Source organism: Akebia trifoliata, chromosome 15 (genome assembly GCF_017979445.1).
Source record: "Akebia trifoliata isolate Shusen 1 chromosome 15, ASM1797944v1, whole genome shotgun sequence".
NCBI lineage: Eukaryota > Viridiplantae > Streptophyta > Magnoliopsida > Ranunculales > Lardizabalaceae > Akebia > Akebia trifoliata.
The window spans coordinates 964112-990305 of NC_141389.1; the positions used below are offsets into that span (position 1 = coordinate 964112).

Below are 26194 nucleotides of genomic sequence, written 5' to 3' on the forward strand. Positions count from 1 at the left end.
CGCGGATCCGCTTTTGACCCTTGAGGTTTGGGAGTCGCCACCTAGTTATTGTGGTCTAGGAACCAAAATGACTCTAACATGGATAAAAAGAACTAATCTACCATAAAAAATCTGAGTTCGGGGATCATGTTACGGGGTTGGAAGGTGTTAGGCACCAACCCCGCCCGGTCAAAGCCGGTCTCTACTAACTTCCCAAATATATCACATTGCTAAAAACCTAGATAAAAACAAAAATAAAAATTTCGTACCTTTCCGATAGCAAAGATTTTGCTCCCTCAGATCTGACAAAAAGAGCTCCTTGTACTGTACTCCCTTGTTTCGTTCTGCCTCCGGATTTGACTTCGGATCTCCTAGATCAAGGTATCTCCTTGTTTCTGAATCTGAACTCTTCAAGTTTGTTGCAGATTTAGGGGTGTTTTTGAAGGGATTTTAGGTGTTATCTAGACTAAAATTGAAGGGGGGATGTTAGGTAAGGAGTTGGGGCTTCAAAACTAGGGTTTATGGGGGGCTAGGGGAGCTTCTAGACCTACTTCTCCTAGGGTTTATGATTTTATCCGAAAATAGGGTGTGAGCCCCTCTATTTATAGATATTTTTTAGGGTTGATTTGGATAGAGTTAGTGTTTAATTAGAGATCTTTTAATTAGAGTTGTGTTTTAGTTAAAATTGTTTTAGGTAGAATTGTGTTTTAATTAGAATTGTTTTAGGTAGAATTATTTTTAAGTTAGAACTCTATTAGATAGAATTATTATTTAATTAGAATTCTATTATGACTTTTGGTCTTATTTGATTGACTTTTAATGTTTTGACTTTAGTCTTAATTGATTGACTTTCAATATCTTGACTTTAGTCTTGCTTAATTGACTTTAATTTTGACTTCAGTCTCACTTGATTGACTTTAATACCTTGACTTCAGTCTTGCTTGATTTACTTTTAATTTTTGGAGAACCCCCCTCCATTATTTCTTTAATTCTTTGGACCCCCAAATGGAGGGGTCTTTAAAGAAATATCCCACGAACCCTCAACAATTTTGCCTGAGAGTCCGATTAATCGATTTTTATGTTCAAAATTTTAAATTAATTTCATTAATATTTAAATTTAATTATTTAATGTTTTATTTATTAATTTCGAATTTTTTAATTATGAAAATTGTGAAATTACCGTTTTGCCCCCGGAGAGGATTTTTCACGTTTTAAGTCGGTTTTTAATGTTCCAGGATGTTTTAGAATCGGTTTTTCATAAGGAATTCAATGGAAATATTAGTTTTTGTTATTTATGAAATTTTTTGTGTGAAATGGTTGTGAACTGTATGAGGGGCATTTTCGTAATTTTGTCAAATTCTGTTAAAATTGGTGAAATAATTTATTTGGTTCCGATTTGTCATTTTATGTGTTCGAATGGGTTTTTCTAAGCGTAACGTAGGCTCTAGGGTTGTTTTGAGATTAGGGGTATTTTGGTAATTTGATCATTTTTAGTGATTTTTATCGTGAAGCTTCTTTTTGGTCTACAAGATGATGATTTTTATGTTTCTGGGGTCGTATTTTCCTAGCGTAGCGTGGTTTCTAAATTTTTGTCAGTTCGAGATACCTCATCCGGATTTCTGAAACATATCTGGTAACAAAGTAAAGTAATGGAATACACATCCATCATTGGGAATCATTGCGATCGGGTTGACGAGTTGATTAATCAGGCGGGTGCAAAAATGGGGTGTCTACAAATCCTTTCATTAATAATCTGGATATCCTTTCACCAACCTACATACAATATACAACGTAAAATGCAGACATCACCTCTCGGTATGATTTTGACATTTTACCGATTCATGCCTTTCCCATTCTACCGTGTTTTTACTTCTTGACTTTTCGATAAAAGTATTTTTTTTTCAAGCTTGCAAAATCACTTTTATCATTCGATCAAAAACTATCCAATTTTTGTTAAAACTAGATCCCAATAAGTATGCGAAGGCAAACTGTCAAAACTAAGAAAATCGATGAAAATTTGGCTAAGTGTCGAAACTCGATTTTTCAAAATTTTCGAAATTGAAAACGGGTTTTTGTAAATGAAGGCCCTTGATAATATAAGAAGATCCATGTAATTTTGTAACCTACTTCAAAGAAATGCAAAATATATCACGTGAATACTTAAAACATTCCCGTCGTGATGAAAATTTATTTATTTTTTTTGCCGCTTTGTTTGAAGGAGTTACAGGGACCATAAGTAGTCGATTTGACATGTTAAAAGCATGAGGAATCCAAAAAAAATATCAGAAAAATTTTTCGGACACTTTTTAATTTTTCACAGTGGCTCACGGTAGCACTGTGCCTAGAGCACGGCGGCTCACGATGGCACCGTGACTATTCACGGTGGAACCAATAGAAACTTCATTTTTATGAATTTTTCAATTTTTGTTCTTCATTTTTTCAAGTTTTTCACTCCTTTTTTATTCTACTAACCCACCACGAATTAAACATTTAAACTACGATAAAACACATCAAACATAACTATTTCTAGCATGAATTTGAAGTAAATTAAGTAACATTCTATAAATTTAAAACATATAAAAGTTTCGAAACATCCATAAATGTAATTTTTCGAAATCTACGATTATTAATAAGAATCGAGAATCCCTTACATGGTTGTGGTTGTTGGACACGATAAGCTAGCTTGAAAATGAAGGAATGACGATCCGGAACATTGAATTTGATGGAACTTGAATGCCAAACAAATTGGTTTGGTTGCAAAACCCTCGATGGAAGTGTTCTTCCCCTTTCTAATAACAAATAACGACTCTCCTATGATTTGGATGAGGCTCCAAGTGGTTATAAACAAACCCACTTGCTGATTTTTGTGGGAGACCAAGAGAACGAAAAGGGAATAGAGGTTAAATGAGGTAAGCACGTGGAGCTCGACAACGCCGACGACTTTGCCTTCCTCGTCGAGGTTCAACTCGGACTCGCTTGTGATAGATCTTGATGGGAAGGGTTGAAACCCTAGGTTTAGAGAATGGGCTGATCTTTTATGAGTTGGAGAGTAGAAAGTAGATAAAAGAAATGAGTTGATTCTTTTTATAATAAAAGCTGAGGGCATTTTTGACATTTTTATATATTTCTAATTTTGATCAAATCTTAACCATTCGAACTCGAAAAATGACAAATGAATATTCTATTTCAATTAATTTTTTGTTGCGGACCTAATGGTGAAGTCAAAATTTTATGATTCTCGTTCTAACAAAATTTCACTATTTTGGGTCCCACTTAACGTGAAATTCGAGGATTTTATAACTTTTTCATCCGAACTTGAATTCGAACTTGCTTACAGGCTAAAATATATATTTTGACCTCTTTAAATCCAATGACGGAGTCAATTTTCGTTAAAAATGAACGGAACAATAACTGAGTATTTTACTCTAATTTTCTTTTTCGGTATTTTTCTCAAAATATCACCCATTGACTTCTTCGAGATACGAGTTGAAAATCCGGGGTGTTATACAATAACAAAAAAATATGTAAAAGAAACCGAATCTAAAAATATATATGAACTCTAGGGTATTTTAGAAATACCCCCTGTTTAATTGGTGATATTAGGTTTGCCCCTCGCAAAATGCAAAATTAAGTTTACCCCCTTGACAGGAAATCAATGCTACGTTATCTTGATGATTTCATGGTGAAAATTTGATTTTTTTTCCCTTCAAATACTTAAATTACTAAATTAAAATTTGAAAAAATAAATAAATAAATTAATTCACTGTTAAATCTTTAAGAAAAAACAATGTTGACTTAAAGTCAAGGGGGTAAATCAAATCTTGCATTTTTCAAGGGGGTAAAGTTAATATCACCAATTTAATATGGGGTGTTTTTAAAATATTTTAAACTAGTAAGTTTGAAATAGGAAACCATGACTCCATGAGAACACATACCAATGGACCAACACTAGACAAAAGTGGTAATAAATTAATAAAAATGATAATAAAATTATTCTAGTTTTAAGAAAAAGGACAATAATAGAATATTCCTCTATGATTCAACAACATTAGTCTTTTCAAAGTTTAATTATAGAAATATTCTCTTTTAAAAGATTGAAAGCTATATATATTACTTCAAACATGATAGTAACATGATGACTTGTGGGGCTTTAGATACCTCTCATTATCTCCTTAAAAAAAGAGTCATGCTTTTTTTACTCGGAAATTTTCACTCGATCTGTACTCAATTGACGTGGTAAGGGCATAGAACCATAACTTTTCTTCGAGACACACAAGGAAACAATCAATGATTCTGTGCCCTTGTCATGTCAGCCGATTACAAATCAAAGTGAGAATTTTCGAGTCAAAAAATCATTAGTGTAAAACAAATTTAGTGCAAAGAATTGTATAATTTACTAAAACAAGTTTGCACTTCCATCATCTTTCACTACTATTATTTACAAATTAAAACAAACTAGCAATCACTATTCATTATTTTAATTAATGAGCTTTTTATTACAATTTTGTTGCAAATAATTGTATAATTAATTAAAATAAGTTTTCAGTACTCCCATTAACTTTTAGTACTTCCATGCAATCATAATTCATTGCTTTAATTAATGAACTTTTTATATATTTTAATGAATAATGCAAACTAAGAAAATAATATCTAAAGGGTATTAAAGACTTTAGATGCACATTAATAGAATCCAAGATATGTATCTTGCAGATATAGTTGTGTATCCACACATCTGGTGAATTGTAATTAAAGAAATTATCATTTAAGATAGTCTTTATTAAGTTTGCATAAATTAATGTAAATGTTAAAATAAATAGGGGACTTCACTCTTTACATGTAGGGAGCCTCCAAGACTAACTAATTTAATGTTAAAAAATAAAAAAATATTTTTCTTACTAACTTGCGATGAGCCTACATGGATTACCTTATTGGTAATCCAACACAACGTCCTTCTAGATTTAATGGAAAAACTCATATAAAAAAAAAAGTTTGATCCAAAGTGTTGAAAATTGAGGGTTACCAAACTCCCAAAACTAAAAATTAAAAATTTAACAGTGAAAATTAATATTTTTTTTCAAAAAATCTTAGAATTTTTATTTTCCACAAACCAGTGGCACAGGATCATGTTTTTGGACGCTAAGATTTGAATTCATGACCCTTAGTAAGATTTAAGTAGATATTTATTTGAAAAGTAAGATGTTCTAGTTTTTCTACCAAAAATTGTCATTATAAATTTTTTGATAAAGATATTCCCAAATCTTATGGACGTTCGGCTACTTTGCAATATATATCAACCAAATGAACCATAGGTTCAACATATAGTTTTAAAACTCGAAAACTCGTCTTGAATCGAATGGGTCAAATAAAAATATGCCAAATCTATGAGTAATGTTGGGGTGACATTGGGATTTACTACGATTCTCACATTTCCATCGTGGAGGTGCACACATATCCGTATGTGCTTTTTACTCATATCTCAAAGGAGTACATCTATGACTATCACATCAGTGCTTTGAGAAACATAGTAACAAAAAGTCTCTCAAGATTTTCTCAAATTTATATATATTTAAGAAGGGGAATGCTAACATCCAAGACCTCATGGGGACGTCAGCATTCTCTAACACTTTCACTTTTTACAATTACTCATGCCCATTTTATTTTTTGGTAAAAAAGATAAGGTCATATTGATCTTTTACAAAATAAATGCATTTATTATGCTTTTGGTAAATATATTTATTATATTTATATTAATTTTCAAAGCATTAATTGTAAATAAAATATTGATATCTAAAGACTTAAATGCCCTTAACATTTAATGTGTATAAAAGTATTTATTATATAAAGGGGAATGCTAACGTCTAATACTTCATGGGGATGTTAGAATTGTCCAACACCTTTTTTTTCTTTAATAATATCCCTCATTGTTGTCTTTTAATGAAAAAGACAGGAGTATGTTAGTATTTTACATAATAACTACATTTATTGTGTCATTAATAAATGCATTTATTATAATGACATTAATTGTCTAAGCATTTACTATAATATATATATATATATAAATCAAATAACTAAAATGCCTTTAGTATTTATTATGTAAACAAACATTTATAATGTAAAAGATAAAATTAGTAAGGGTATTATTGAAAAATAAAAATGTTGGAGAATGCTAATCTCCTCGTTAGGTCTTAGATGTTATCATTCCCCTTAAGAATATTTACAAAAAATGAAACATATTTTTTTCCTTATCCAAAAAACATTAAGATAGCCATAAAACTTAGTTGAGTTTCTAATCCAACTTGGGGCATTTTTTAACACCAAGTTGATTCAATGATTTGCCAAGTTGACATGATAAGTTAGTTCCTTGGAGTTTTGGGATTGAGTCGCCTTGAAATCCAAATGACTCAAGTCAACTCTACTAAGTTTTGAGTCAACTCAATGAGTTTTAAAACAATGTTTTTTACCAATTGTTAAATTATATTAAGTAGTTTTTAAAAATCCATCCCTTATTCCCTTCCTCATTTCTTTCAAGTAAAATATATTAAAACACTAATGTTGGAGTGACTTTAAATATGACATTGATTCGCACTTTGCGGACGTGGATGTGTGCACAAAATCATGGATGCTTTTCATCAAAATATGAGTGAAAACAACAATGTGTGAATCGGTGTCAATTTTAAAGGTGCTCTATCATGACTCTTATTAAAAACATTCAATTTATATCCTCTAATTTCATATAATTGAACTACGATTTATTACAATGACTCAAAGTAATAATCGAATTACAACTAAAGTGTGCAGAGAATCATAGATGTTTTTTCTCGAGATACAAGTGATATACACTCGAGGACAATTGATGGTCTTCTGCACACACTCGAGTGTGATATATAGTCACTTTAACATTTTTTTTTTATCTAATTGAACTTTTTCATCAATCATCAAACATGTGAAAATTATCAAAGTATTTAATGCATTTATTATGCTTTTTTTTGGAAATAATTTCAATGTGGTTTTAGTTAGAATGAATCTTCAATTATTGCCATTTTCATTTTTATTTACTCATGTACATTCTCCTAATCATGATTAGGTCTTGTTAACAAGTGTCGTAAGGGTACAGATTAAAGTGCAATAAATACACTTTGAAAATTGAAATATATAACAAAAATAATCTTAAAAAATTATTTTTTTTATTACCAAAATACCCCCATCTTTCAATTTCCAATGTATATTTATTGCACTTTAACGTATGCCCTTAAGGCACATGATTTAATGATAAGTACTAATTGGGTAGAGGTCAATATTTAATGAGGCAACTCAAATTATTTAAAAGAAAAAGAGGTAGTTAAAATGTATTCATTTAGGTATAATCTCTACTTTTTGATGAATATTTGATATGCCCTTGTGTTTTTAAATGGAGGACATGCCCCTTGGATCTGGTCCTTTATGATAAATTGATAAATTTGTCCTAAATGCCCTCAACATCAATCTCTTGATTTTTCTTGTCATAACCTATTATCTCCAACATCTTATCAAATATTTTTTCTCATTCCCAATTTAAGTTTTATGAATTCAACTTTCAAACCTCAAGACAAGATAAGATTTTTGAGAAAGTAGAAGATGATGGAAGTTTGGTAGAAAAATCAAGAGTTTTCTATAAAAAACGAAAGTTAAGATAAGATTGAAAATGATTGATTGAAGATAAAGTTCAATAGACTAAAATTAATTCATCATTTAGGTTGAAGAGCTTAATGGTGACATTTTTTGAAAAAAAAAAAAAACAAGAAGAGTTTCTTGTCTCATAGGATTGTCAATGGATCAGATCTGGATAAGAACAAAGTTGAGTTGGGACCAATCCAAAAATTTCGTATTGGTATCTTATTGGATTTCAATATTAATATCCAAACTCGATATAATGACAATATAATCAAACATGGATCAAATCAAAATTTTGATTTGAAATCCAAAATTTATCACATTTTATTAGATTGGGTCCTATCCGATCAATTCGTTAATGTATCGGATCAGAACCTTATTGTAATCAAATATTCAATTCATATATAAAGTTTTTTTTTCCTGGTGATGCGGGTTTCGTACCCGAAGGCTTGACTAGCAAGGACGAGTCAATTGATTTCTTAGAGCATCATATCTTGCCCAAATGCATCGGGTTTATGCAATACCCCACAAATCACGCATACCAAGTAAATAGGGATAAATCTCTATGGATGGTCAGCGAGGGGATTTAAACTCAAGATCTCTATCTTTTTGGAGGGATGTCTTGATCATTGTGCCCAACGCTAATTGGTTTATCTAGGTATAAAGTTATCAGATCAGATTTCAGCTCTGATCCATTTCATTAACGCCTTTACTTGGTTGTGGTTGAAGATGAGGGGGCATTTAGATTATTTTTTATTAATCTATAAGAGAAGACTAAGGTCAAGGGGTATATCATTAGTTTGAAAAACACATGGGGGGTGTGATTGTCCCCATTATGTCTAAATCACCCTGAAAAGAACGTCCTTCAATAAATTGATTTTAAAAGCTATAAAAGAAGGTTCTTTTTTATATTCCATTTGAGTTGATCGACTCTCTCTCTCTCTCTCTAATCTCAATCGTCGCCATTAGAAGGTGAGGTACTCTCTCTCTCTCTCTCTCAATACCGAACACACACGCACACACTTCACCATCATTGTCTATCAAAATTAGGGTTAGGGTTTGATGTTCTAAGTTGGTAAAGTTGGTAAAATTGGGCTTTATTTGATGATTGTAGGGTTTCCAGCTGATTTTGAGCTGATTTTACGGTTGAGTTTTCATTTGGTGGATGCATGTAGGTTTTTTGTACTTTTTTTAATTAAATTTGTTATTTTTCCTGCATTTCCACGTTATTTTCATTTTATTGCTAGGATCCGACCTAGGTTATCGGATCTGTTAAGGTTTGTGTGACTTTGTTGCGGAAGTTTTTGGATTTTGTGTTTGTGAATTATGCTTCGCATCTTTGGATTTTTTATCCACCACCTTGATTCATATTTAAAATTTTGTCGGAATTGTTGATCTAATTCATTTTTAATAAAGTTAGGGTTTGGATCTTTACGTCAAATTATGATATTTTTTATATTGGTAAAATTATTTTCTTTAATCTGCAAGTAATGCTATTATGACTTAGATCACTCATTTTAGCATTAGAAATTGAATTGAACTATTTTGGTTTGTATCAATTGAACCCCCTTTTCTCGATTTGTTTGATTTCCTTTCTTGCAATGGAACTGCTGAATTCTGATTTCTGTTTCCATAGATTTGAACCCAAAAAAAAAAAAAAAAATTCTTTTTTTTTTTGGTGTGTGTGGGGATATTTGTTCTCCTAAATGGTTAATTTTGAGATCTTTTTTATTATTATTGGAAAATGGATCCGAACAGCTGATTCAGTTCTAGTTGTTTTTGCTTTACAAAATATTGCTTCTTTTTCTGATTTTTGTGATTTATACTGTGATTTTTATGTGTGTAGATTTAGTTTTTGTTAGTGATGAGAGGTTCTTCCATGATTTATTATGGAATGATTTTTTGGGTTGTTTGTAATTTGATACAAGAAGCTCTTTTTTTTTTTCTAAATTTTATCCGTGATTCATTTTGTTCAGGGTTTGGCCTTTCTGATTGGATGTTTCTGAGTAATCAAGAGGAGTTGGGGTGGAAACACGTTCAAGGTGATGAGTCGTACAACAAATGAGAGTGAGGACGAGATGCTCTCGAAGGATCAAGTGGATTCACCATCAATCGATGAAGGTATCTATGATGGAAGCTTGGGAGGAGGAGGGGTTATCCTTAAGAAAGGGCCGTGGACATCTTCAGAAGATGCAATTTTGGTGGATTATGTCAAGAAGCACGGAGAGGGGAACTGGAATGCTGTTCAGAAGCACTCAGGACTGTCCCGCTGTGGCAAAAGCTGTCGTCTGCGATGGGCTAATCACTTGAGGCCGAATTTGAAGAAGGGTGCTTTTACACCAGATGAAGAACGACTGATTATTGAACTCCATGCGAAGATGGGGAACAAATGGGCTCGGATGGCTGCAAATGTACGTATATACAATTCACCTTTTATTTCCATAGTAAATGTTAGAATGCTTTGTTTTCATGCCTTTTGAGTTATATGTGAATGGTAAAGTTCTGGCTGAAAGTGATAACCATTGTATTTAGTTGTGTAGTAATAAACATACATTCAAACACACACAAAGAACAAATATTTACTGAAATTATAGAACTTGCGGAAATGTAAAGCTATGAAATTCATTGTGCGATATCAAGGTCTAATTTTATAGTAAATATTAAAATTATCCAATAGCACATACAATTAAATAGAAAGGTTGATTATGTAAGATACTTGAATAACTTCTTACCATCGTAGCCAGGATATTTTGAGGTTTCTTTAGTTTATATGTATTTTATAATATTTTTTATGGTGAGAGTATATTCTAATATTGATATTTTAATCAATTTGAAATTATATGTTTTGATTATGTAGAATTCGAAATAAATTTTACCATATTATAATTCTTGAAGATGCCACCTCAGTGGGTGGTACAGTTTGTGAGTGGTGATGCAACAGACCTAGGATTAAAACCTACCTTCAGAACTCTAGAAATTGACGAATGGAAAGTTATGTGTTTATCACAGGTAGGTCTTAAAATGGATCAGATTCGGCTTGGATCTGAGTGTATCCATATCCAGATCCGAATTTCTTTATCCGGACCCAAATCCGAATTCGAATCCTACTAGACAAATCATATCTGAATCATTTTGATTGTACTTAATCCGGATTCAGATCCAACCTGGTCTAATTGCTTGATTCGGGTTGGATAATTCTGGATAGTTCAACATTTTTTCTTTTATAATTATTTGTTAATTGCTATACTATTCTACTCTACTATAATAATCATTTTATTTTATAAGAGTTTATCTTATGTTAAAGTAGTAGAAAAGGATATTTTGAAGAACCTAAAAATATAATTTTCAAAGCAATATATAATTTGGATCTAGGAGGATACAGGATGGATCCGTATCCGACCTAGATCTCATGGGACATCAAACCATATTCGACCCATTTTTTTATTTGGATCTACTCCAAGGACCTAAACCCATTAAATTCGGATTTCAAATAAAATCTAACCCATTATATGCCCTAATCGAGTGATGTAAAATTTTCTATATATATATAGGGTTCCGTTGACTCAAGATCTTGACTGTGTAGACACAAAATCCAACTGTTAAGATTTTAAGCGTATCTAAACAACACACACACACACACACACATATATATATATGGGTTGGGATCCGTTGACTCCTAAGAATGAAACATGAAAAAAAAAAAAAACATGATCCCAACCCCTTAAACACAAAATTCAATGGTTGAGATTTATGAGTATCTTGATAACACAAATCTTGGATATACTTATCACAAGGATAAATCTCAACCATTGGATTTTGCATTTAAAGGGTTAGGATCATGTGTTTTTTTCATGAGTCATTCTTAGGAGTCAAGGGATCCTGACCACACACAAATGTATATATATGTATATGTTTGATTGGTGTTGGTATGAAGGCTGGGTTTTGATCTCAGTTGTGCTATCAACACACAGACTTTACCACCTCCTCCAGGTGGCACCTTCTCTATTTTTGTTGCTCTCCTGAGGTTGTCTCCAATCTTTTTCAGTTGCCTGGACGTACAGATAACGAAATAAAGAACTATTGGAATACCCGAATCAAGAGACGCCAGCGTGCCGGTTTACCGCTTTACCCTCCCGATTTATGTTTTCAGTCTTTGAATGATAGTCAGCAGACTCACGACGCCGGTGAATTCACCAGCGGAAATATGGCACATCATGATCTCTTCCAAGCAAACAATTACGGGATTCCCGATGTCACATTCGATGACTTAAAGGGCAACCAAGGAGGGGTCTTGTGCCATACAGCAGCACTTTCTGATATTTCTGTTAGTCAGCATATGCTAACACAAGGTTTGGGTTCATCTCAAACTCACAACTTCATTCCCCCAACAATGCATCACCCCAAGCGACTTCAAGAATCAGAGTCCTTGTTCCCTGGTTTTACCAGTAATCTCACCAATGGACTCCCACCAATCGATCAGTTTCAGAATGATACTTGCAACAAGATTATTTACCCCTTTGGGTTATCTTTTCCTTACAATCCTGACCCTAACAGCAAGAATCCATCACCGTTTGGTGGAATATCTGGCAGTCATGCCCTTTTAAATGGCAATTTCTCTGCTTCAAAGCCCATTCCCGGGGCTTTGAAGTTGGAGCTCCCTTCACTCCAATATCCAGAAACTGACTTAGGTAGCTGGGGCATGTTGAATCCTCAGTTGCCTTCGCTTGAGTCTGTTGAGTCTTTTATCCAAACTCCTTCTCCAACAAGGCTGTTACAATCAGATTGTCCTTCACCACGGAACAGTGGTCTACTTGAAGCATTACTTCACGAGTCACAGAATTTAAATAGCACAAAGAATCACTCATCCGAGAAGAGCACGAGTTCTTCTGTTGTCACTCCAAGTGATATAATGGACAGTTCAACTCTGAATATACATGAGACAGGTTGGGAAGAATATGGTGATCCCATTTCTCCATTGGGTTGTTCTTCTGCATCAGTTTTCAGTGAATGTACTCCTCCTATCAGCGGAAGCTCATTGGATGAATACCTGCCCGTGAAACCCTTGTATGGTGAGTTTTTATTTTTCTATTTATTCTCTGAATGATGAAATTTTTAGTTTTTATTGTTTGCGATACAGATTCCTATCAGTGCTTTACATAGTGACAAAAATCTGCCATTTTTTGTTGTTGAAAAAATTGCGATTAAATCACTATTTTAATAGTTGTCGATTAAATTACAATTTTTTTTCAAAAAACCACGAAGTTCTTGAAAAAATCACGATTAATGGTGATTTAGTCGACGATTATTTTGATAAAATACATTTTTTTATACTTAAGCAATTATTTTTTACTTTTTAATTTGTCCGATGTTTTCCCGACTTTACTGACTTTTGCCGAAGCTTTCTCTTACCGAATTATTCCCCAACCCTGACTTTGTCTCTATGGTGCTTTATGCAGGACCCAGTATTAAGATAGAAACAGTTGAACATGAATCGACTCCAGAGGTAGAGAAGGAAGTATCAACGCAATTAGATTTTTCTAGGCCCGATGCTTTACTTGGAGCAGGTTGGTTTGAACAGGGTTCTGAATGTGGTAATGGCCCATCAACTGTGAATGATGCTATAGCAACACTTCTTGGGGAAGATTTCTGCAGTGGTTACAAGCCTTCTTGGGGGCTCGGATCTTATCCATGGAATAACATGCCTGCTGTATGTCAAATGTCCGAGCTTCCATGAAAGTTTTGGGCACTAAAATTCATGTTGAAATGGGACCTGGTTTCTTCCTTGAAAAGAAAGGTAATGTGTAAAAGTCATAGTTAATTTGTTTGTTTGTTTGTTTGTCTGTTACTTTGTCTTTTAAACTTGTGTTACTGTCTCGCCTCCTAAGCCAGTACAATGCATATCTTGCACCATGAGACATTGTAGGGTATAAAAGTTGTAGTAGGCTTTTCTTTATAATTGTTGAATAATTTGCAATCTATGTGTGAAACATTGCCATTCAATGGATTTCAATTATTTGGTAGAATGGGTTTGATTTGAAAACAGTGACGAGCTTGCACTTATTATTATAGAACTGCTTTCCATGATTTTTTGTAGGAATGGGAGAAGGAATATTTATCTAAATTTTATGGATTTTCGTTCTTATAGATCAATCTGATGGGTTATTGATTTACTCATTGCATCACTATTTTTTTTTTGTTGCATGTCGATTTGGCTGTTTTACCTTACCTTTCTAGTTATATAAAGAATAATGGTTTTCTGATGCCCCCCTCTGACATACGTCCCCATACGCTCTCTGAAGTGGCATGTGTTAGAACCATAGATTTTTTTTCCTGGGATACACAACTGCACATATTTATGGGGACATACAGTTGTGTATCCTGAGGAAATCTAAGGTTCTAGCCCATGCCACGTCAGGGAGTGTAAGGGGCCCTTATGTCAGAGGGGGCGTCAGAAAATCACGACTCTTATATAAATCAACACTAGTGTTTGCTTAGAATTGCCATATGGTGTACCCCCGAGGCGTCATTCATGTGTGTATTTGAACTCGAATAGCCAATACATCATTTATCATGAAGAGTCTTTCAAACCCAACTCACAAATTTGTTCTGCATATTCCATCACTCTTAATTGCATTTCTATTCCTCTATGTCTATGACTTGGTTGTATTTTCAGACTCATTTCTTGTATGTATGAATGACTCTGAGCTTGCAACACGTGGGGTGTTACGTGTCTTGGACACTTTTTTTTTCTTGTCACCATATTACCCTTTCTCACATCTCAAAAAAACTACATGAAATCAAATCTGATTCGGACTCTCCAAAAAAATTCCATGTGCAGTTTTAACTCGAGCAGTCCTAGTCTTATAGAGCCTCTCCTTGGCTTTGCATCTTCCATGCCTTCTCTTCCCCCCCACCCATGTCTTCTTTTTTCTCTCCCTTTCTGTGGTTCTACAGGTTTAAAACTTTAGATAATTTCTTGTCTAAGATCAATATTTGATGGTGTGACATGATAGATTTCTCAGTTCTAGGAATGCTATTTCGTTGGTGCAAGATCTTCAAAGAGTTCAAAAGGGGGTGTTCTTCGAGGGTTTCTTAGATTTATGACTCATTTCGTTTTCTTGGGTTGATCATCTCGACCTTCCCTTTCTTTTGTATTTTTACCCTTTTATCTATCAAAAAAAAAATCTCGGTGCAAGTTCCAATCCAATGGTTAGAAATCACCAATCAGGCTAATATTTTGTTTGTAAGACTATCAAGAACCATCCAAAACATTGGTGGGTCTGTTGCCAACATGTCCTAGACCACTGACTCCCTAAATGGTTTGCCCACCCTTTAGTGGGCCACAGATTTTATAGAATCTTGATTGGTGATATCTAGTTATTAAATTTAGGATAAACACACTAGTTGGTGCTCTTCATCAAGCAAATGGTTGAGATGCAAAGGATACTCGAGAACAATGTATTCCTATCATGGTTTTAAAACTCGTTCGAGATCGAGACAACTCGTCCAAGTCATCTTGGTTTTCGTTCAACCATTTTATCACTAAACATTTTTTAATTTATGTTATTTTATTAAAAACATTATAATTATTTTAATTTAAATATATGTAAATCAATCGAAATAAATTGAGTTAAATGGATTGCCTCGTTCAAGACAACTTGGTCTCGTCCATGGATGAGATGAGACATCAAATCGAGTTTTGGAACGATGCTAAATATCTTCAACTTTAATCTATAGTCGAAAACTATTCATTTTTCTCCCAAAAAAATCACTAATCTTCGAGCCCTTTAGCCTCGATAGTATAAGTGTATTAATTTTAACCTCTAGCACAAATTCACATATTCTAGGTTTATTTTCATTTCTTTCATATGGGAACTTCTTAAATATAAAAATCAGACTCCTAAAAGGCCTTAAAAGAGAGTCAAACATTGTGCCAAACATTTTTTCAATGTATAGGTTAGAGGTTTCAGAATGGGTTGATTTTTTTTTTTTTTTAGTGACGATGATTTCTATGACGAGGAGATCATCATCACCAAAAATCAGCTTATTCCGAAACTTCTAACCTCATCAAAAGGGATTTATAAAAATTGTACGGTCCACGATTCTTCAGCTTGTAACTAGGGTCAGAAGTTTCGCAATGTGCTGATTTTTGGTGAGGATGATCTCTTTGCTATAGAGACAATCCTCACAAAAAATCAGCTCATTCTGAAACTTCTAACCTTTATTTTCAAAAATGTTTGACTCTTTTTAGGGCTTCCGAATGCTTCCCTCTATATATTTTTGAAATTTAAGAAAAACTAATACACTAACCACTATGTTAATCGTAGGGATTTTAATTTAAATCTTACCTTATCAACCATATTAATTTGCATAGTGATAGAATTTGTACAATCACAACCTTCCAATACATAATAGATCATCTTCTTTTCTCCCATGTTGGATGAACAAAATTACTTTCCACGACTCAAGAATTTTTTTAATTTTTATATTTGCTCATTTTTCGCATCTCGCCTTTTGAAATTAGTCATTCATTAGATGCTAATTTTAATATTCAAATGTACTTTTGAGAAAAACATGATTGAAGGGAGTAGTAATTTCAAGAGGTTGAAATATCACCACATCAACTAAATCTACACCATTTAAATTTAAGAGTTCAATGACCGTTCATTTTCAAAATCTTTGATTGTGATTTAAAAATTATTTTTTTGGTTTTTTTTTTTCAATTTGAAACAAAAGGATTTGGGTGTTACTAAGTTTAAAAGTGATCGAGTAAAGACTATAGAAAAATCTTTCTAGAGAATTGCAAGAAGAAAACTACTACAGAGGATTCGCTCCCGTTATTGAAAAGGTCTGAACCCTTTTCACATTTGCTCATCTTTCACTTCTCACTTTTTTGAGAAGTTAGAATCATATCATTCACCAAATGCTAATTTGACATCGAAACACTCTTTGGGAAAGCAAATCTAGGTTTGAACCGCTTTTCACACCTTTTCCACTTATTGCTTTTTTGAGAAATTAGAGTTAAGCCTCATTCACCAAATTCTAATTCCAAGATCTAGGAAGCTTACTCTAGGAACATGGTTTTAAATCTCATTCAACAACGATACAAATATACAAGGTGTGTCAACATTCACATAATCTTGCGAGATAAACGAGATGTCTCCGACAATATTTTGAAAATCTCAACCGAGTCAATTGGGATTTATAGATTTTGATTAAAATAATTATTTTTGTTTTTTTATAGAATTTAAATGTTTATTATATAAATAAAATATGATTTTATGAATAAACATTTTCTAATCTATCTTTTTTTATTAAAAAAATCATAATTATTTTAATTTAAATATATTTAAATCAATCATTTTAAATCGAGTTTTGAAACCATGACTAGGAAGCGCTTTAGTTCGGAATAGACTTGTTGCTGCAGCCAAACACTCCGCAAGTTCCCATTAGTTCAAAAATTATGCGCCATGGCTCAAACCAAACCCTTGCTTTCAGAGTAAGAAAATGTCCCCAAATCCAATTTCAGTTTTCAATCCATCTTCCTCGCTCTTCCATTGCGCTTCTATCTCTCCAAGCCCAGATTTTCGCTTTTATAATCCGAGAAGCAGAATCTATGCAACTCCCATTCAGAAAAGCGTGTTTCGGCTCTGTTCTTCATTCCAATCTCACACACCCTCATTAAATTCCAATACTAAAATCACTTTTAAAGATCTGGGTCGTTCTGTAACCGGATTTAAACAAATGGGTTTCAATTATTTTCGGGTATCATCGGTTTCGGATGGTGGAATCGGCGGAACTGGAGGTGGTTTTGGGGGCTCTGGAGATGGAAATTCAGGTGGAAATGGGGGTGAAAGTGAAGATGAACTTGGTGGGAATCAATGGTCCTTGATTTCATGGTAATTTTCCTTTATTTTTCCCCCAATTTGTTGCTTTTTATATTTTGTTATTTGTGTTTTTGGATTTCTTCCCTAACAAGATACAAATTTTAAATTTTTTACTATGTTATGGCCCATAACCTTTCTAATTGAAGTTTTCAATTAAGCAAATTAATATTATATAAACTAATGATTAAAAACTAGATTGTATAAATTTATCGATACTATATGAAACAAATCCTAAGATATCCCATCACATTATCCATTGCTATCCTTTTTTATTATATCTATATATAAACAGTTACTTTGTATACATTATTCAAAGTATATCTATGAATCGATGAATCCGATACTTAGTACTTGTTTGATGTTTCAAACATTGAGGTTTTATATCCACAACTATTGAACATATAGAATATTTGAAAAAATAAGCTGAAAATTGTTAATGAAAAGAAAAAAAAGTCCAATTTTTCACCAAGTTGGTGCTACCATGGTTTAAAATATTGGAATGTATTCGTTGATACGTTTCAATATTGGTTGAGATCAATACAAAACATTAACCCGAAACATTGAATGTTTCGGGTATGTATTGAATATGTTGGCTGAGTTCATTAATCGAAGCATTCAATAGATATGACATTTTAAACCTTGGGAGTTATTGATCCTTTTGTGGATGCTTGATTAAGGCAGCTAGAAGAATGGTAGGCAAGTAAGAAAACTTTGATCACGGCTGAACACAAGATTTCTTAGAGGAAAATCTGCAAAAGATCTATCATAGGGTGCTAATCCTAGCTATCCCAATACTTCACAAATGAACAAGAAAATGCCCAGAGGGAAAATTCATTCAATAATTGCTTTAAAAAAAAAAAACTATATTCGCACAATATCTATTTCTTAAAAATAAATCCTAAAGTCTAACTTAAGACTTTATTAACCAACCACTACCATCTATGTAAAGTAACACAAATATTTTCCTAATAATGACTAAAATGACCCTTAAATTTTCTCACTTCTATCATACCTAAACTTTCAATACATTTTTGGAGTCCAAAACCTCAAAATCTCCATAAAACTCAAGAAACAGTTGTAAGTATTTGAACAAGCTTTCCAACACATTTTCTAGCTTATCAAGCATATATCTAAGTAAATTTATGTCTTTTAGAAGTTGACAATACCTTAGCTTAACGGGATTTCAAACTAGGACAATTTTTCATAACTTTTGTTCTTGTGGCTTTAGACAACTATTGAACTTTGATCTATGGCCGTATATTTAGAAGACCAGCTACTTTGGTCTGTTGGATATAATTCATTGCTTAGAGTTCCACAATCGTTCTTTTGGATGTTCTCTTCAATTTCTTTCAGATATTTATTTTCTATCTTAAAAAAACTATAAAAAAATTTGTTGTTGATTTTTTTTTTTTGGTTTGACATGTATGATACAAATGGATCAGTCATAGGTTGATGAAAATAAGATTATGCATTTTTCCATTTCATCCACGAATATTTTATTGATGACTGGTGGTGAGGCCCAATTAATGACACAAACAAATCATTATTCTTTGGATATTCGCCGAAGATTGGCGATTACTCTGAATCTGCATCTATTGTTCTAAATAAAAATAAAACGAGCACAAAGGTGGATCTATGTCCTACTATTACAGTTCAATATGTTTCTAGCTTTGAAGATCTAACAAATTTGAACATACTTTTTGTATTGTGGATACAGAGAGTTAGAGGACAAAGTTCGTTTGTATTATCTAATGTAACTATTTTCAATTTTCTCAGGTACTTGGCAGCTCTCGAGAAGTATCCGGTGTTGACCAAATCTCTAACTTCTGCATGTTTGACATTCATTGGGGATATAATTTGCCAGGTAATCCTTTTTTCAGTTGTATATGAAATAAAAACTGTTGGTTTATTTGCTTCTCTTTATTCTATTAACCTTTTTGATGTCAAAAGCTTTAATATTACTAATTTTCTATTGTATTTATAAAAAATTTCAAAATTTGTCGGATTATGAGTTGACTTCTAATTTCTCCACCTTTTTGGAGTTGGACAGAACTCATGAATATGGAAGAAATATATCGATTGCTGAAATATTATTTCCCTTACCAAGAAAAGTTTCATTGTTACATTCTGTGTTTCTTCCATTTATAGAATTGTAGTTCTTCCTTTTATGTGATTTTGGTATACCCAAAAACATTATTTAGTAATTTCTAGATTGTTAAATGTATTTTCCTATGGTGTATTAGAATTGACATCATCAGTTGGCCACCATGAGGCCAAACACTGCATAATGGAGATATTGTGATACATGTGTTTCAGAATTAATGTGGGTTTTGTGGTATTGTTCGCTATATTTTTGTGCTTCTCTCTCTCTCTCTCTCTCTCACACACACACACACACACAGAGTAAAGTGGAAAAGAATACACATGTTCACAAGTGTATTAAGCAAACACCATGAACATCTTTATCATGAAATTAGGATTCACACATGTAATAGGGGAAGAAAGTATTACAGAGGAGAGGAGATATATTGATGGAGAAATATTAACACGGTGTTTAGTGCCTTGAAGAAAATATATGATAAATTCTTAAAGGGTTAATGTCATTATAGTGGGAAAGAAAGGAGTCCTACGCTATATTGACATAACAGAGGACATTTATGAGGGAACAATATTTAAAATGAGATGTTTGGTGGGGTGGTGGATGAGTTTCCCGTTATACTTTGCACAATTGATCAGCTCTGAGTCTAGGTTTTTCTTTTTGCATTGGTTAGGGATAAATTAATTGTTCATTTTCAAGAGATGGTCCATTGGTATATATTACCAAAAGAGATAGTGTTGGTTAACGAGACTAGAGATTCACAGACTTCACAACTAGGACTAGGAATGGATGCCTTTGAATTTAGGGGTTTTAAAATAAGTTGGACCAAGACAATGTGTATGGATACAAGTTTGCTACAAGTTGACATGAATGGCATGTTAGTTAAGATAACTATATGATATCTCATTGATCATTTCCATTATCTCAATCTAATTATCCATAATGGAGTAATTGAGGAGGATATTTTTTGGTGATTGATACGTACCAACGAAACCAGGTATAATTTTACAGAATGGCATAAAACTAGTAGTATTTTGTAAAGTTGAAGTTTGGGCAATTGAGGTGAGGATGTTGGGATGGATGAGTGGAAAGACTGGGAATGGAAAAATAAGAGAGCTTCTATTGCCACACCAACTTTTTCTAACGCCACTCTAGATGTGTGCTAATTCTTTGGTGATTTACATATGAATTGGGGTGGCATTAGCAAAAGTTTTCAGGGCAATAGAATCTCTAAAGTATAAACAAATGAAACATCCAAGGGAATCTATAAGAATCCCCAATAGGGGACAAAATAAGGGAATGACCATTAGTAAGGACTAGTCATGAAAGGCCAATTTCGTCAAAACCCCTAAGTTTGGGATTTGTTCCTTTTCTTCTATATACACTATCATCTACTTATGGGAAAAAAAATTACTTGTACCAATGTTAGGGATTGTGATCGTAGATGTTGTATTTGATCTAGTTATTTTTGAACTTTAGGTAATTCAAACAGTCAGTTTGTTGCCTAAGAATTGATTTATCTGCTTTTAATTTTTACCTTAAAGGGCTGCAATTGTCATGTTGATTTATTTTTAACTCATATTCTAATCCTTGGATATTATGTTACTTTCTCAGCTCTTGATTGATCAAGTATCAACTCTGGATGTCAAGCGAACATTTGTTTTCACTCTCTTGGGATTTACATTAGTGGGTCCTACATTGCATTTCTGGTAATTGAGCTGAGTCCATGATTTCAGATGGTTTTTTGCTATAGAACTGTGGTATTTTATTCACCTATTAGTGTCCATAACATTTTTTTTTTTTGAAAGTGAAATATCTCCACCCCTTTTACTCTTAACGATGAATTTATAGGTATCTATACTTGAGTAAATTGGTGGCCATTCCAGGATCATCTGGTGCTTTTTTGCGTCTTCTGCTCGATCAAGTGAGATTTTATTTATTTAATTTTTTTTCATTTATCCCCTCTTCTTGATCTTGCATGCCAAGACACAAGTCCACACCACATGCCTTGACATGTTAACGCGTAATCTTGGCTTTGTTGTAGTTCATTTTCTCTCCAATTTTCATTGGGGTCTTCTTATCTACTCTGGTGACATTAGAGGGAAGGCCATCAGAAGTAGTGCCAAAGCTTCAACAGGTGAAGAAATCCTCATTCTTTGAAAATGGTTTTTGTCATGGAAGAATTGTATTTAGTTGTTATACATATCTCACACATTTTCATCTTTCTTAGGAGTGGTTTTCTTCAGTCTTGGCAAATTGGCAACTGTGGATACCGTTTCAGTTTCTCAATTTTAGATTTGTTCCACAACAATTCCAGGTTTGAATCCAAGAATCTCTATAACCCATTTGGTTGAACAATACATAGTTTAAAGTTGTAGTGTAGTACTAAACCATTCTCCTCCCAATACTAAACATCAACCCCGAAACAGTGAATGTTTTGGGAATTTATCGGGTATGTATCAGAATGTATTGGTTTGTATCCAATGTAATCAGTCTGTATCGTAACGGTTTTTCCATCAACTGAAACAATCAATTGATATGATATTTTGAACCATGGTCCCAACTTCATTTGCATTTGTACAGTCATGTAAGATAGTTTTTCAAGAATGCTGATTTGGACTCCGTGGCATTTTAATCGAACATAATTTATGATCTTTAGGATCGCCCTCAAAAAAAAAAGAAGAAGAATCACTCTAGTAGATGAAGAAAATGCAGATAAAAATAGTAATTGAATTTATTTTGAGAGCTCATATTGCCACACCAAATTTTACTACTGACACCCCAAGATGTGTGCTAATTCTTTTGTGATTTACATATGAATTGGGGTGTTATTAGCAAAAGTTGGTGAGGCAATAAATCTACATATATATATCTACTATATATATATATATATATATATATATATATATATATATATTTTTCATGCATGTATTTTACTCTACCGTCGAAGGTTTCCTTGCTTCATGTGTATTTTACTGCACTATTTCAAATGAACTATAATTCAAGCATGTTATCCCTTTTCAGGTTCTTGCTGCAAACCTTGTTGCTCTAGCATGGAATGTGATTCTCTCATTTAAGGCTCACAAAGCAATTCTGCCTAAATAGGTATACGTGTACCGTACTGCATTTTCTTCAAACATGAAGTTAAAGTCTCTCCAAGTACCATTTCATGTACCCCTTATGAGATTTGGTATCCTATGTCGTTCGATAAAGTACCATGTTGTTGATTTATCGTTATTTTGATGAAAGTTTTTCAATCACTAGTATTTTTCCCAATTTTGGTTGACTATTTGTGGTGTATCTCTAAATTACTAATATTTTTTTTTTGAGTTAATATTCTATGGTTTGGGTTGTAATCAGCGCTCGTTGAACTTGCCCAAATTATCTCACTATTTTTTTTCTCAAATGTGTTCATTTCTAATTTTATTTTTTCTTATCTTTTCTACATTAAATTTACTAACATGACTCTGATGTTCTACTCAAAATTGCATAAAACCTAAACAAGTACATTTTGAACCCCTTACCTTGTCCTAGGAAGTTTCTTTTATGTTACATTTTATCAAAAATGATGTCCTCGAACTTTGATAATCATGATCATCATTGTCTTGAATTTTTGTCATCAGTTATGGGTTGATATCTCAAGGTTTGGATTCCTTAATCCAATCCTTGGAATACTTCCTTCGTAGATGAGACGATGAATCTTATTCTGGGTTCGGGATTTGTATTTCTTGTCTCGTGTCTTTGGACGATCTGAATATTCATAATGTTTTTTATGCTTTCGTGTAAATCTCGAGGTGATACGTGTACGATTGAAATCTTACATTATTTTTTTGCACCATCATTTTTTTAACTAATTTATTAAGAAGAAAAAAAAAAAAAATCTTTACTAAAATTCACCCACCATCAAAACAAAACCTTGATATTCATCATTTTTTGTTTTATACCCTTGCAACATAGAATTGTACATCATTTGCCTCGGGATGCATAAGATTTTTTTTAAGTTTTACGTATCCCAATGCAAATGATTTACGATTTTGTGATGGGGGGAGTCAGAAAAAAAAATCATTATTTCTTTAGAAAATATCGAGTGGTTCTAATTAATTCTAAATTCAAATCAAATCATATTAGGTTTAGGGTAAAGTTGTATTCGAACCGAATCGACCCATTTATAAGCCCAAACCCAAACCCTTGTTCGAAACTCCGAATATCTAATTTATTACGACATGCAGACGTAAAGATAACGTCACGTAAGACCTAGTCAATAAAAAGAATCCACGTGGCCACGTTACACTACCGCATTACGCAGCACGAAGACAAAGACCGTTATAGTCAATGGACACGTCATTCCCAAGACGACGCCTCAATGTTTGACTTTTCTAAAAATGCCAATATTTTGGTCAACAACTTCATGTTCGTTATAGTGTACACCGTTAGATGATCATAGAGATGCGCAACAAAGGAATCTTTCTCCTAAATCTCCGGTGGATGCATGGACCGTACAACAAGTACACAGCAGCACCTCATCTTTGACACGCAAGTCTTCCCCCCCTACCCTTACCCTCTTAGTCTTCCCTCCTTGTCGTCATTCTATGGGGGTACCACTCAGGTTTTTTTTTCCCCAAAAATGTCCCTAAAAAAAATCTCCTCAAAAGTTACTTTGATGTGACCGTACCATAACCTTTTTCAAAAATGGCATTTTTGGGTAGAAGATTGTATTATTATACCGCTCATGGTTTTCGAAAATATTTGAAAAGAAATGATGAATGCACGCGGTTGATGTGACAAATGGTTATATGTGCCCTTGTCACAATAATCGCATGCATTCGTCACAACTTATTTGAAATAAGAGGCGTGATTTTCTGAAACCATGCCTACTAGGAGTGGAGTCAGGATTTTCTTATAGTGGGGGCAAATTAAGATTAGTTGTATAATTGAAGAATTTGACGATAAATGATTTTAAGGAGAAATTCAGAGGTTTTTTATTAGGAGTTGAAAAAAATGATATTTAAGTCATTTTTAATTAGTATATGAGAAGGCCTGATTAAGAGAATGTCATCGACAAAAAATTGAAGGGGAGGGAGGCAAAAATTGGAGAGAGGTGAGGGTGTGGGGGTAAATGGGGAAAGAGGTGGGGGAGTGGGGACAAATGAGACATGTAATTAGTTGAAAATATAAGAGTGTCTCAAAGTTTTGTGGGGGCAATTGCCCCCACCAACTCCTTACAAGCTTCACCCTGACCCCCCCGATGTGGCATGGACTAGCACTGTAGATTATTTTTTTACTCTCAAGATACACAATTGTACATTCTAAAAAATGTGTAATTGTGTATCTCGAGAAAATACACATTTCACATCTGGGGGTGTGGGCCAGAGTGGAGCGTCAAAATTGAACCGACCTAGGTCTAGGTCGATTCCAAACTAAAGTCGGTTTAGTTTGATTTTTTGGGTTGTCTACATCCTATAAATTTACTTGGAAGTAACATATATTTTAATTAAAATAAAATAAATGTATAGTAAACATGAAATATTTTATACAACCTATTTATGTCCTAACTCCTAAGGAGTAAGGACAATAATAATAATAATAATAAATTATCATTCTCTACCTTCCTTCATGCTCCAATTCATATGTATTTATTTATTTTATAAGGATTCGATTCTTGGTTTTGTACAAATTTTGAATTGAGAACCAAACTGAATTGATCAGTTCTACGTTAAATCCAAAGCTATTGGTATGGTTCGGTCCAATTCTTGATTTGTACCAAATAAAGTTGAACCCTAAAAATAACTATGTTTTCAAACAAGAGACATACTCCCTTGACCTTAGTCTTCTTAAGAGACTAACAAAAAAAATGCCCTAATTGGCTATATTTATTCTAACCTCTTTTAGTAAAAAACTGTTCTCTTCAAAAGCTATCATCATCATTTTCTAGGGATAAAAAAAAAAAAAAATTTAAGTCGTGCTGAAGTAACATTGAAATTGACATCGTCTCAAACATTGGTGTGCATAGAACCATAAATGCTTCACACTCGTATCTCGATGAAAACATCTTTAATTTTGTAGACACATCCACATCAACAATGTCAATTTCAATGTTACTTCGGCCTTAAGATTGGATTTCTTTGGATGGTTAAAATAATGGAATAAATTAATTTTATTACTAATAGAAAAGTTTTATATGGATTTTATAAGATAAAAAGGATAATTTTTTTTTTTTACTAAGGTTGAAGATGAGGGCATTTAAGTCATTTCATTGTCATTTGTCAGTTTACGATGTCAATGGATATTCAATCAACCCATTTGAGTACCAATATTGAAATCAGAATCATTTGAATATAATAAGGTTTTGATCTTTAAATGTTTTAATATATTGAAACTTGGTCTAAAAGAATCCTCAAGAGATAAGGATGTTTTCTTTTAATTATTTTATTTATGTTTTTAATATAAGATAGATTACCAAAATCGAAATTGATTATTCCAAGACTAGGTTCACCTTTTTTTTTTATTAAAATATATAATATGTTTTGGTTCTTGATACATTGATAACGCGCCCCCGATGTGGCACGTTCTAGAATCATAG

The 26194-nt window shown here is 33.0% G+C and overlaps 2 protein-coding genes across 5 annotated transcripts; both read left to right on the forward strand.

Moving 5' to 3' along the window:
* Positions 1-8459: 8459 nt before the first annotated feature.
* On the forward strand, positions 8460-13652 carry LOC147383776 (transcription factor GAMYB-like). 4 transcript variants are annotated; one of them, XM_086425518.1, is made up of 5 exons: positions 8518-8601; positions 8744-8800; positions 9606-10040; positions 11675-12698; positions 13086-13652. In XM_086425518.1, exons 3-5 carry the CDS (start codon positions 9675-9677, stop codon positions 13361-13363), a joined length of 1668 nt encoding a protein of 555 aa, XP_086281644.1. In that variant the 5' UTR covers positions 8518-8601; positions 8744-8800; positions 9606-9674; the 3' UTR covers positions 13364-13652. The 4 variants fall into 4 exon arrangements, with proteins under 4 accessions (XP_086281643.1, XP_086281646.1, XP_086281644.1 ...); XM_086425519.1 differs by having other exon boundaries at positions 8586-8606; XM_086425517.1 differs by lacking the exon at positions 8744-8800 and having other exon boundaries at positions 8460-8601.
* A 3376-nt stretch (positions 13653-17028) lies between these two features.
* Positions 17029-22973, forward strand: LOC147383777 (protein sym-1-like). Its single transcript, XM_086425521.1, has 7 exons — positions 17029-17528; positions 19293-19380; positions 21229-21323; positions 21466-21538; positions 21659-21751; positions 21845-21931; positions 22639-22973. The coding sequence occupies exons 1-7, from the start codon at positions 17137-17139 to the stop codon at positions 22717-22719; spliced, it is 909 nt and encodes a 302-aa protein (XP_086281647.1). The 5' UTR covers positions 17029-17136; the 3' UTR covers positions 22720-22973.
* Positions 22974-26194: the final 3221 nt, after the last annotated feature.